The sequence below is a fragment of the Phoca vitulina genome, unplaced genomic scaffold, assembly GCF_004348235.1.
Source record: "Phoca vitulina isolate PV1807 unplaced genomic scaffold, GSC_HSeal_1.0 scaffold5, whole genome shotgun sequence".
Taxonomy (NCBI): Eukaryota; Metazoa; Chordata; class Mammalia; order Carnivora; family Phocidae; genus Phoca; species Phoca vitulina.
Window position 1 is genome coordinate 75,179,676 of NW_022589708.1, and position 12,399 is coordinate 75,192,074.

At 35.7% G+C, this 12,399-nt stretch overlaps 1 protein-coding gene across 1 annotated transcript in view; it reads left to right on the plus strand.

The window, feature by feature from the left end:
* MTMR6 (myotubularin related protein 6) overlaps window positions 1–12,097 on the plus strand; it is a 34,285-nt gene extending 22,188 nt beyond the window's left edge. The window contains exons 8-14 of the mRNA XM_032403324.1: window positions 516–625; window positions 1,026–1,151; window positions 3,850–3,899; window positions 4,321–4,521; window positions 6,267–6,398; window positions 6,484–6,610; window positions 9,869–12,097. Coding sequence (XP_032259215.1) covers window positions 516–625; window positions 1,026–1,151; window positions 3,850–3,899; window positions 4,321–4,521; window positions 6,267–6,398; window positions 6,484–6,610; window positions 9,869–10,129 — 1,007 coding nt within the window. The 3' untranslated portion in view covers window positions 10,130–12,097. The remainder of the gene's footprint in view (window positions 1–515; window positions 626–1,025; window positions 1,152–3,849; window positions 3,900–4,320; window positions 4,522–6,266; window positions 6,399–6,483; window positions 6,611–9,868) is intronic.
* The last annotated feature ends 302 nt before the right edge of the window (window positions 12,098–12,399 follow it).

Genomic DNA, 12,399 nt, shown 5'->3' on the forward strand with positions numbered 1-12,399 from the left:
TTCCTTGAAGTCTTAAAAATTGACTAGTTTGTATTTTACACTGTTAAACCACATCTCAGTTTGGACTACCCACGTGTCAGTTTGGGTAGTGGCTACTGTATTGGACAGTACAGTTCTAATGGTTTTGCAAAAAAAAAAAAAAGGTTATTATTAGGTAAATATTCTTGCTTATTCTTGAAGATTAATTGATAATAATGCTCCATTTAAGTATTAAGGTATCTTTCCAGTCGTGGTGTGGAATTTTAAAAATTAAAATACCAAACTTTTAAATTAAGCAGTTCATACACCAATTTTTTTTTTTTAAAAGAGATTGGAGCTTTTTTTAAGCACAAGGAATGATAGAAAAATGTACCCAAAAAATCCAATATTGAGGTTCTGATAGCATCTTTTCATTTATAGAGTCTCGTTTTTTATTTTGTCCTCTTCCTCCCAATTCACTCACTCAGAGAGAGCTTGAATAGGAGAAGTGGAGACTCTAGCTGCATTCTAATGAAATGTTTTTTTCCCCTTTTTAGTCAATGGTACCAAAGGGCTTTCTGTCAGTGATTTCTACTCTGGTTTGGAGAGCTCAGGATGGCTTCGCCATATCAAAGCTGTTATGGACGCTGCAATCTTCTTAGCCAAAGTAACTCTTCTCTCATATTTTGTTTGGGGATTTATAATGGTTGGGAAGGAATGCATTTATCCTGTTGGGTGCTGCTACCCTTTCCAGTCAGATAACTTTTATGTTTTACCTCTTTAATGAGGCTTACTTTAATTTGAGCTTTAAAAGATCATGTAGTACTTCATGTAGGGACTTAAAAAGAAACCCCCATACACTTGGAAACAGCAATTTTGGTTTTGTTTTTTGTTTGCTTTGTGTTTTGTCTTGTTTTTTTGAAATTATGCTGTGACAGCATTATCATTGCAGTCCTTGCTCTTCCTTGTAATGCAATACTTGCTAGTATAGTTTGAATAAGTAGAACTTAATTGATATACCTAAAATGTATTCTGCTATAATCTAAGTATGTGATCTTTCTTTTCAGGCAATAATGGTTGAAAATGCAAGTGTGTTGGTACATTGTTCTGATGGTTGGGATAGGACTTCCCAGGTTTGTTCCCTTGGTTCTCTTTTATTGGATTCCTACTACAGGACAATCAAAGGATTCATGGTAAGGAGTGATTTGGCTAGATCAGTGATTCTCAAATAGGAATGATTTTGTCCTCCCAGGAGACATTTGGCAATGTTAGGAGACAGTTTTGGTTGTTACAAAGGAAAGGGTGCAACTAGCACTTAGCTGATAGAGGCCAGGATACTGCTAATATTCTGTACTGCAGAGGATAGCCCCTGCAATAAAGACCTAACTGGCCCAAACTGTATTTAGTGCTGAGGTTGAAAAACCTTGAGTTAGACTGATTTCCATTTGTGCCATCTCTTTGACAACAAGTTTTGAATATAAAAGTTTTTTTTTCTAAAATGTTATAGTAGAAATATTCAGTATTTTCTCCTCCATTTTTATATGACAAATGTGAATGATGTAAAACAAGGCACAAATAGGAGTACTTAAAAATTACGTTCTAGAGGAAACTTTCTATTTAAAACGCCTTCGTTCATTAATTGTAATTACACATTAGGAGGAAGCATGTTTTATATCTGAAGATTAAATTTCTAGTTGAATAGATTTTCTGCTTTGTGAAGCTACAGCCCTGGCTCCTGTTTTTTGTTTGTCTTTTAACACAAGATCAGATTAACTTATGTTTTCAAAATTTACATCTTAATTCATGGCAAGTAAAGTAAGCGAAGAGATGGTAGAAAGTTTTCACTAGTTTAGAATAATTAAATGCAGTGCCATCTTAAAGCAGGGGAAGGTTTAACATCACCACATCCCTTTCAGTACCATTATTTGGTGGCACTAACATATTGAGTCTTGGACAGGCTGAATGGAAGTACTGCTAATAAAATTATGTGCAGCTTACCATAAGGGTGTAAGATGAGGAATACTTTCTCTGCCATGTTTGGCTTTAATTGTTTGCTAGACATTCAAATGAAATCATGTAATAAATGCCCAGGGACAATGTGAGAACTTCCCAGGCAAAAGGAACAATGAGAACCAAAGCATAGCTCTGTAGGCTGAATGCAGGTGATGTGTAATGGCTGGAGTTCAGGGTGTTAGCGTGGGGAGCTTGGGTGCAGAAGGATATAGTGGGATGAAGGCCTCAGGAAGAGAAGACTGGAATTTGGCCTTTACCCTCTTTGGGTAGTGAGAGCCATTAAAGGGCTTTAAATAGAGGAAACAGTAACTTACTTGGATCTGCTTTGTAAAAAGATGGCTTGGTGTCTTCCAGGTGGAGGGTAGTGGAAATGGAGGCTGGGAGACCAGTGTAGAAACTGGTAAGATACCTCAGGAGAGAAAAGAGGGCCAGGAGTAAGGCAATACCACGCAAATGCAGAGGAGGTAATAGGTTCAGCCTCCAAGGATGCTGAGAAGGTAGAACAGTAGGAATTGTTCCTGGATTGGATGTGGAGAAGAGAGGAGGCCTCTTCCAGGATGATTTCCTGTCTCTGGACTCAGTTGCTAGGATGGTGCTGTTCTCTTGCTCTCTACTGAGGAAAGCAGAAGTCTAAGTTTAGTGAGAAAAATACTGAGTGAAGTTTTAGATGTGGATGTGTAGATGACCGGCAGAGGGCCTGCAGTAAAATCTGGGGCTCCAGCCTGAAGACCACTTGCCTGAGGTCACACAGGTGTGGAAGTGGCAAAGCTAGGATTTGAGCCCATGCAATATGGCTCCAGAAACTGTGTCTTTCCCCGTCACATTATATGGCCTTCTGGAAAGATTTTACAACAAAGAGAAGCTAAAGGTGGCTGTTTTTTTAAATCCCTGGCAGTGAGTACTACCTCCCTCCCTCCCTCCTTTCTTTTGGGGTGTGTTTCTCCATCTCGTCATTTTGCGCAGTAGGAATTTAACCTCCCTGTTCCAGAGTGTGCTCAGCTGAAAGTAAGGAACATGTTGCCTCTCGGTGCTTCTTCAGTGAGGCTTCTTCTTTCCCCTTAGTTGTGGAGTTTGTTCTGTCAGTCTTCAGGCCAATTTCTGGGGTAATCAGGATGATTTGATAATTATCTGTTTGTGTTCAACTGACAAGACCAGCCTGGGATCCTCCTCCTCTGCTGCCATCTTAGCTCCCCCCCCTGCCAAGGTGGCAGTTTTGACACTGAAAAGAATGTACTTGGTGCTTATATAATGAAATTATGAGATATATTAAATACTAAGAAGATAGGTTGTATAAATTAGACTGAAAAAAATTAGAAGCCTATTACTTCAGTAGAGTTGTGACAGAGAAAATAGATAAAGACAGTCCATTCAAGAGGTTAGATATCACCATCTGATTTTGAATATACACTTTTTATTGGTGTCTTTATCATTCTTTTTCTGTTAAGTACCATATAAGTAACGTACAAGTAAGCCAGAAGGTTTAAAGCATACACCCCAGTCTACCACCTACAGTTAACACTGTTAACATTTTGATTTACATTTACATTTTTCTATGCAGATATCATCATTAGACATACAGAAATGTAAATGTGCTAGCGCTTTATAACAAGTAGTTTTCACTTAAAATGTAATAAATACAACCTAAATGATTTAAGTCACAGGACTACCGTATTTCTTTTATGTGTCATTTTTACTCTTTGTTAAACCAGCCTCTAATCCAGGTGCTTGCTGTCTTTTGCCTATAATTAAACAGAAGTTTGTTTTGTTTGCAACCATAAGTTAAAAGGGTAAATGCTGTTAAGATAATAGGATTTAATCCATTTTAAACAAAAGAAATTGAAAGTAATTGTAAAATGGGTTTTGCTTTTTCTCATTAAGGTTTTAATAGAAAAGGATTGGATCTCTTTTGGACATAAGTTTTCAGAGAGGTGAGTCATAGTTGTACATTTATATATTTTGTAAAATTAGTAAAACCATTTTAGAGTACCAGAATATTTCTGTTCTTCATGAACTCACATATCCAGTGGTAGGTGAGAGTGCTATCAGGTTTTTTGTATGAAAACTGATATAATTTTTTTCTGTCATTTCTTTCAATTCTCATACCTTAGTTAAATTTTCATGGCAGTTTATTGCCTTCCTTTTTGTCTGGACTGTGGTACTTAGGAGGTAAAGATCCTTTAAAGTTGTGGTTGAAAAACAGATTTAAATTGTTTTTAATAAAATTATGCTTTTTTTTATGACAGTAGAATAGTGTTTTATGTTCATGTGTGTGTGTTTAAATTTGATAATATGTGAATAATTAACTTCTTTCAGAGGCATTTTTAAAAGCTTGTACTTTCTGGGGGGTAGGTGTGGCCATTTGGATGGTGACCCAAAGGAAGTCTCACCGGTGTTTACTCAGTTCTTGGAGTGTGTGTGGCATTTGACCGAACAGTTCCCACAAGACTTTGAATTCAATGAAGCATTTCTTCTTCAGATCCATGAACATATTCACTCATGCCAATTTGGAAACTTCCTTGGAAATTGTCAGAAGGAAAGAGAAGAGCTCAAGTAAGACAGTTTGCATAAAATGGGCTCTTTTTTTTCCTACTTGGTTGAGGTCTAACATAAATCATAGTGGAACATAATAAAATATCTTGACAGTATGTAATAGAATTGAATTTTGTTGTAAAGATTTTATTGTCTCTATTTCTGAAGCTAAGTGCCCTCTATCCCTCACATCCTCGGGTTAACAGTAAAAACACATTTTAAAGAATTTGTTTTGAAATGTAGCATACATATAGAAAAGTGCATATGGCATAAGTGTGAAGCTCAGTAAATCTGAAACTCATCCATCTATGTAACCAGCACCCAGAACAAGAAACCTTACCAACACCCTGGAAACCGCCATTCTACTCCTTTCTAATCTGAATATATATTTAGAGCAGAAAAATACTAACTTATTTCATTTCTTAGAAAGTATTGGTCACTAAGCTTTAAAGTTTGGTTAAATATTTTTAAAAACTGTTGGTTTTAAGGTAAGATGAGGCCTTACAGTTTTCCTCACATTTCTAAACAGATATTCTCTGGGGAAAATAGATCTGTGTTAGCTCTAGTGTGTCTGTCCCTGAGTTGGGTCTCGTACCTCTTCTTTCCTCACCAATCTTTGGGAGTAGGGGTTTCTGGTTAAATTTTGATGCAAAGGAAATGTGGGGTAAGGCTGTGAGAAGTGCTTAAATATAAATTTTTTTTAGGTTGGGTTTCTGAGTTTAGATTTCTTACAAGTCAATAAAGAGCAGTTATAGATTCTTGAATGTCCAAGTGACATATTAGAGAAGCTAAATCTGGTAGTAGTTTGAAGACAGCCACATACTCTCACTCTCAACAGAATTGAAGGCAGAACTGAGAGCACTTGGAAGATTCTAAAGATGTGTAAAGGGAATTACAAGTGAAATCAGAGTATGACAGAGGTGAACAAATCAAAGAGCATTCAGACTTTAGCTCTGTGCCATAGTAATTCACAGTAGTGTATCATAATTTGGAGCAGGTGACTCTTAGAGTACAGAGCTCTTTTAGGAAAAACTGTTCTTCTCAGTGCCAAACATCCTCTTACAAAGGAAGATGGTAATAAAAGCACTTATTTCCTAGTAGTCTTTCTCTAAGAACTTACTTATTGGTCATCTTAGGGGTCATAGAAAAATGAGCAGACTCTCCATTTTTCCCCTGTACCCCCAACTATTTTATGTTTATTTGGTAAATATACTATCTAAACCATTCTACCCTTTATCCACTTACTTCACCTAACTTACTCTTAGAGTTGCAATATGATTGGCATCTTTTTACTGTTGAATAATGTCCTGATTTTTCCTAACTCCCTTTTTTTGCTACTCACTCACACTTAAATTTGTCCCTGCTTTGTAATACATGTTATTACAGCCCAGATATAGGGCTAAGAGAATGAGGCCAAAGAGTGATACAAGTGTCTTACTCTGTATACATGTGTATGGTGATTTGAAATAGGTATAACAGAGACCATGTTTATGAAATTGTGTGAGTTGAAAGGAATCTCTTAACGTGTATGGTTGTGAGAGAAAATGGTAGACCTGTGTTATGTTCAGAGAAACATGGTTTTATTTATTTCATGATTATAAGTGAAAGGAGAAAAGGGAGAATACAGAATTCAGAGACAAGGTGAGGTTAGGTTGCGAAGAGAAGGAAAAATTAAAACTTAAGTCTACTTGGGAAACAATTGCCTGATTTATAAAAAGAGTATTAGCATCTGTGGGAAAGATCTTTGTTTTTCTCATTACATTAAGGTTAAAGGAAAAGACTTACTCCCTGTGGCCATTTCTCCTGGATGACCAAAAGAAGTACTTAAATCCTCTCTACAGTTCCAAATCTCCGAAATTTGCAGTTTTGGAGCCAAATACAGTATCTTTCAATTTTAAGTAAGTTGGCATCATTGAGGTATTTATACTTGATTTTTCTCAAACACAGTTTATTGAGTTGTTGTTTTTTGTTTTTGTCATAAAGGTTTTGGAGAAACATGTACCACCAATTTGATCGAACATTGCATCCTAGACAGTCCGTGTTTAATATAATTATGAATATGAATGAGCAAAATAAACAGTTAGAGAAAGATATTAAAGACTTAGAATCTGTAAGTATTCTGAAGTGTCTAATGTGATATATTTGGAATATTAAATTAGTGTATTTCCTTACTTATGTTCTCTGTAAATTAGTATATATAGAAACCTCATAAGTACACGACTGCTTCCAAATCAGATCTCCTCTGCTTTCAGTATGTTAGTTTGATTGCTTTCCCTGAATTTTAACATTGAAGTATTTGAAGTGCAGTTGACCCTTGAACAACATCGGTTTGAGTTGCACAGGTCCACTTATAAGTGGATTTTTTTTGATAAAGTACAGTACTGTAAATGTATTTTCTCTTGTGATTTTCTTAGTAACACTTTTTTTCTCTAGCCTACTTTATTGTGAGAATATAATATTAATACATACAACTTACAAAATATATGTCAATTGACTCTTTATGCTATTGGTAAGGTTTCCAGTCACGAGTAGACTATTAGTAGTTACATTTTGGGGGAGTCAAAAGTTATATATGGATTTTTGATTGCATGGGGGGGTTGGTTCCCCCAACCCCTGTGTTGTTCAGGGGTGAACTGTATATAGAAAAGTAGAGTTATGAACATAATAAATATCAGGGAATCCACCACCTGGCTTTGTGAGATTTTAACATTTATCATATTCGCTTCAGATCTTTCATGTTTTTGTTTTAAGAAATGAAACATGATAGATATATTTGAAGAAATATACTCCTTCTTAGCCCTCCCCAACTGCTTTGGGCTGAATTTGGTGTTAATTGTTCCTGTGCATATTTTTATACTTCTACTATATGTGTTTTTATCCACTATTTATAATACTGTTTTGTGTGATTTGAAATATTTTTATTTTATATTGAAGAAATACAAAAGAATATATTTTTATAAGGCATAAAAGAGCAACAGAAACATGAAGGCACATGTACCCTTCACCCAGCTTAAGGAACTGCGTATTTTAAAGGTTGTTATACTGTCATGCTTCATTTTACTCAACATTGTTTTGAAATTTATCCATGTTGATACATGTAGCTTTAATTCTTGTGTTTTATTAATAACTACTGTATAACATTCTCTTATATGCATATATCACAGTCTATCCATTCAGCTACTGCAGAACATTTAACTTGTTCTCAGTTTTGGATTTCCATGATAACAAAGGAAGTTGAATGACTTTGCATATATTTGCTGGCCATTTCGTTTTTCCTGTTCTCTGAATGGCCTATTCAAACCTCCACTCATTTTTCTGTTGGTATATTTGCCTTTTCCTTATTGATCTGTAAGAATTCTTTATACACCTGACATCAGGGGTGCCTGGGTGGCTCAGTCGTTAAGCGTCTGCCTTCGGCTCAGGTCATGGTCCCAGGGTCCTAGGATCGAGCCCCGCATCGGGCTCCCTGCTCTGCAGGAAACCTGCTTCTCCCTCTCCCATCCCCCCCCGCTTGTGTTCTCTCTCTCGCTGTCTCTCTCTGTCAAATAAATAAATAAAAATCTTTAAAAAAATAAAAAAAAGAATTCTTTATACACCTGACATTAATTCTTTGTTAGATAGATATCTATCTATCTATCTATCTATCTATCTATCTGTCTATCACAAGTGGCTTTGTTCAGTCTGTTCTCGTCTTTTCCATTTTATTTATGGTATGTTTTGTATAGATGTTTTGAATTTTAATGCAGTCAAATTGATCACTCTTTATGTTTTATGCCTTCTTTTTTATCTTGTTTAAGAAGTCTCTCTCCAGCGCTTACCAGAGCACATACCCTCCCCAGTGTCTGATCTGTACCTATGAAACAATGCAATATATGTTAAGGGAAAAAAAAAAAGAAGATAGCAGGAGGGGAATAATGAAGGGGGGGAAATCGGAGGGGGAGACAAACCATGAGAGACGATGGACTCTGAAAAACAAACTGAGGGTTCTAGAGGGGAGAGGGGTGGGAGGATGGGTTAGCCTGGTGATGGGTATTAAAGAGGGCACGTTCTGCATGGAGCACTGGGTGTTATGCACAAACAATGAATCATGGAACACTACATCAAAAACTAATGATGTAATGTATGGGGATTAACATAACAATAAAAAAATTAAAAAAAAAAAAAAGTCTCTCTCCACCGTAAGACTTTCTTGTAATCTTTTCTCTGTCATCACATATAAGCAAAAAGGATCGGTGAGTCCATACTTTAAAAATCCTAGACAGGGGCGCCTGGGTGGCTCAGTTGGTTAAACGACTGCCTTCGGCTCAGGTCATGATCCTGGAGTCCCTGGATCGAGTCCCGCATCGGGCTCCCTGCTCGGCAGGGAGTCTGCTTCTCCCTCTGACCCTCCCCCCTCTCATGTGCTCTCTCTCATTCTCTCTCTCAAATAAATAAATAAAATCTTTAAAAAAAAAAAAAATCCTAGACAGTTGGTATAACTCAGACTGTCGTGTCTGCTTCTCAAGCAGGACTGTTCCTTAGTCATCTCTCAGATACGGAGGTAATTAATGGCTGCTTGAGGAAACAATAGGAGGATGTGTAAAGAGAGAGGCAAATCCAAGACATAGGTAAATATCAGCAGAGTGGCCAGAGATCAGTCCAGGGATTAGAGAGCATGACACTGTGTCACAGAATACTTTTAAAATCTTATGTTCTGTTTGGAAAAAAAATTCTGTTGGGACGCCTGGGCGTGGCTCGGTTGAGCGTCCAACTCTTGGTTTCAGTTCAGGTAATGATCTCAGGGTTGTGAGATCAAGCCAAAGCTGGGAGTCTGCTTGAGATTCTCTCTTTCCCTCTCCCTCTGCTCCTCTACTGTTCTCCTGCTCTCTCTCTCTCAAAGATATATAAATAAATCTAAAAAAAAAAAAAATTAAAAATATAAAAAAATTCTGTTGTGTTCTAAAGCTGGTTATGTTCACCTAACAAATCATTGTAGGGAAACCATATAAGAAATTTCTTTAGGTAAATAAGTGTGTGTTTGTTATATTATATAGTTATGATTCAGGGTGAAGTCTCATACACATTTATTTTATTATAAAATGTTTACCTTTTATACTTCCTAAGTAATCTATGCCCTTTTCAAATATGAAGGCTTGATCTTTTACAGTCATGCATAATAACCATTTTCCACTGTAAAAGTTATAAACAATTAGGATTCTCAACCATGTCTTACTCTCCACTAGATTTTATTAATTTTTTGAGATCTAACTTTGTATATTGTTCATAAAGAGAACATTTTACAAAAGCATGGTTTCTTCTTTCATCTAACCTGTATTGAACATGTAGTGTGTGTAATTAGTAATTTTTTTCAAATTTGGATTTGTTCTAGAAAATTAAGCAACGTAAAAATAAGCAAACAGATGAAATTCTCACCAAGGAATTGTTACATTCAGTTCATCCTGAATCACCTACCCTCAAAACTTCCTTGTGTTTTAAGGAGCAAACTCTGTTGCCTGTGAATCATGCTCTTCGAACTATAGAGGGCAGCAACCCAGCAGATAATCGTTACAGTGAATACGCTGAAGAGTTCTCCAAGTCGGAACCTGGTGTGGTCAGCTTAGAGTATGGTGTGGCCAGAATGACCTGTTAGATCCGTAGAGTATTTTCTGGACTGACTGTAGTGCAAGAATTGGATTCTTGTGAGAATGATGTGCGCATGACCAAAAGGAATTTGTCAAATAATGATCTTAGAGTTTAATAGTTGAAGAAAGGATAATAACTGCTCTTGTGAGAGAAGTAAGTCCGTTTAATTGCATTTCCAGCAGGGAATGACTTTAAGTTCTTTAAGAAACGAGTGGTGTTGGCAGATTTATTCAAAACACAGTTTGTACTGTATACTAGTGAATTGACATTTCTGTATGATTTATATGTTAATTACAGCCAAACAATTCTGAATAACCTTCCTTAACTATAATTTAAATGCCAGGAAACAAAACTAGAGAAAGTTTTCCCTTACTTAATAATTGACATGGCATGTACTTTTGATTATATAACTCTGTAACTATGGATATTTACATATTTTGCCTATTAGTGATGTTTAATGTTGAAGTGCCATGAAAAATATTCTAAGAAAGCCTTAAAATTTCAACTTACTCTTAAGTTTTATAGCCAAGAGCAGGTTTTTGGTTTTTTTGTTTTTTTTTCCTTGGGTCAGCCTTGTTTTTATTTGTAAAGAATTGCACCATCATCCCTGCGGGGGCTGCATGCTACAACAGTCCTGTATAAACAGATGTGCACGTACAGCGTTAAGTTCATGGTCAGCTGCTCCCACATCCATATTCAAAATTAATGAAACTGCAGGTTTTATTCTGATTACAGTTTGTACAGTGCTACATTTGATGACATTATTTACAACTTAGATTATTGACTTCTTGAATATGTGTAAACTTATTTGACTGTCTTCTTTGTATGGATTACTGCATTCTTTTGATTCTTACTTTGTGCTTGGCTTTATTCCTTGGATAACTGTAACTTTAAAAAGCTAAGGCTCTAAAACTGTTCCTAGAAACAATGAAGAATGTGTATGTGTACACACACATACACACACATACTGTTCTCTCTCTCAACTCTCAATGAGTTGCTCTTCCTAGAACAGGCTTTCAGTTTCCCCCAAATTTTGGGGTTAAAAAAAGGAAGTACAGATAGTTTAGATTTTGCTTGGTTGCATGAATTTTAAAGCAGCCATTTCTATGTGGAACATTTTTTCTTCTCCATTAACATAGGAATAAAAAAGGAAAATTAAGGATAGCCTAGTACAAAGTTAATGTTTAGCAGGAACAACTTAAATGCTAGGAAAAGTTTCATTTTGCCATGTTATATTATCTGTTCTGTGTGCTAGTAACGTTATCTTTACATGACAAAAAAAAAAAAAACAACAATTCACATGCAATTGACAGTATCACCCAGCTGGCTTTAAAATGGAAGGTTTAAGTAACATGACTGACAAGAGATATGATTCAGGGGTAATAGGAAACCTGGATAGGATCCCTAATGCTTCTCTTTACTGTACTTATATCTATTATATTAGTTTTAGGCATAAATATCTTTTTCAAATGGAAAAAAAGCTTTATTGTATGAGAACTTATCTAATCCTGTTTATTTTTCCAATGCTTTTGTGTAATGCATTATGTAATAAGAAAAATACTCCTTTTTAAACAGTAACAGAAATGTACTATAAAATATAGTTTGTGATTTAGCCAAGCCTATTTCCATACTTAAGCACTGGGACAGAAAACTTAATCTTTGTGACCACAAAGGGAAACTTTTGTGCCTTGTTCCTTGGTTCCAGTTACTGATTATGGTTTTGGAATCTTCCATGGCAGACTTCTTATATTCAAGTGTTTTTTTGGTTTATTATTATCTTCAACTTCAGGCATATATATATGTGTTTATGTGCTCACACATGGACTGAGAAATCAGTCAACATCTTAAGTGACCTATAGGGTATATGTTGGCAAAAAGCAGATTGTGTATATGTCTTACAAAATCTCAGTGTGTTTGGGAATGTATAGCATGTAAATTATTACATATTATTTAAAGGAAATTAAATGTTCATATTTTACTTTGGATGTTTTTCTTTTGGAAAAACACAAATGGGATCAGTTGTGATTGGTTTTTTTCTTTCCTCACTTAGGCAAATGGACCTGCACATTATACTAATCATAACACTGTAAGGTTTGAGCAAGTCATTTTCCAAAAGGTTGATGTTGATAAATAATAACTTGTATATAAAAATAATTTCCAAAATATTTAAAATAGGCATAGTGGGCTAAAAGGTTCAGCAAATATAGTTGATAATGTCACTAATTTTGGTGGAAGACAGTGTCCAGTGAGTATATACATTCAGGGTAAAATGTCTCA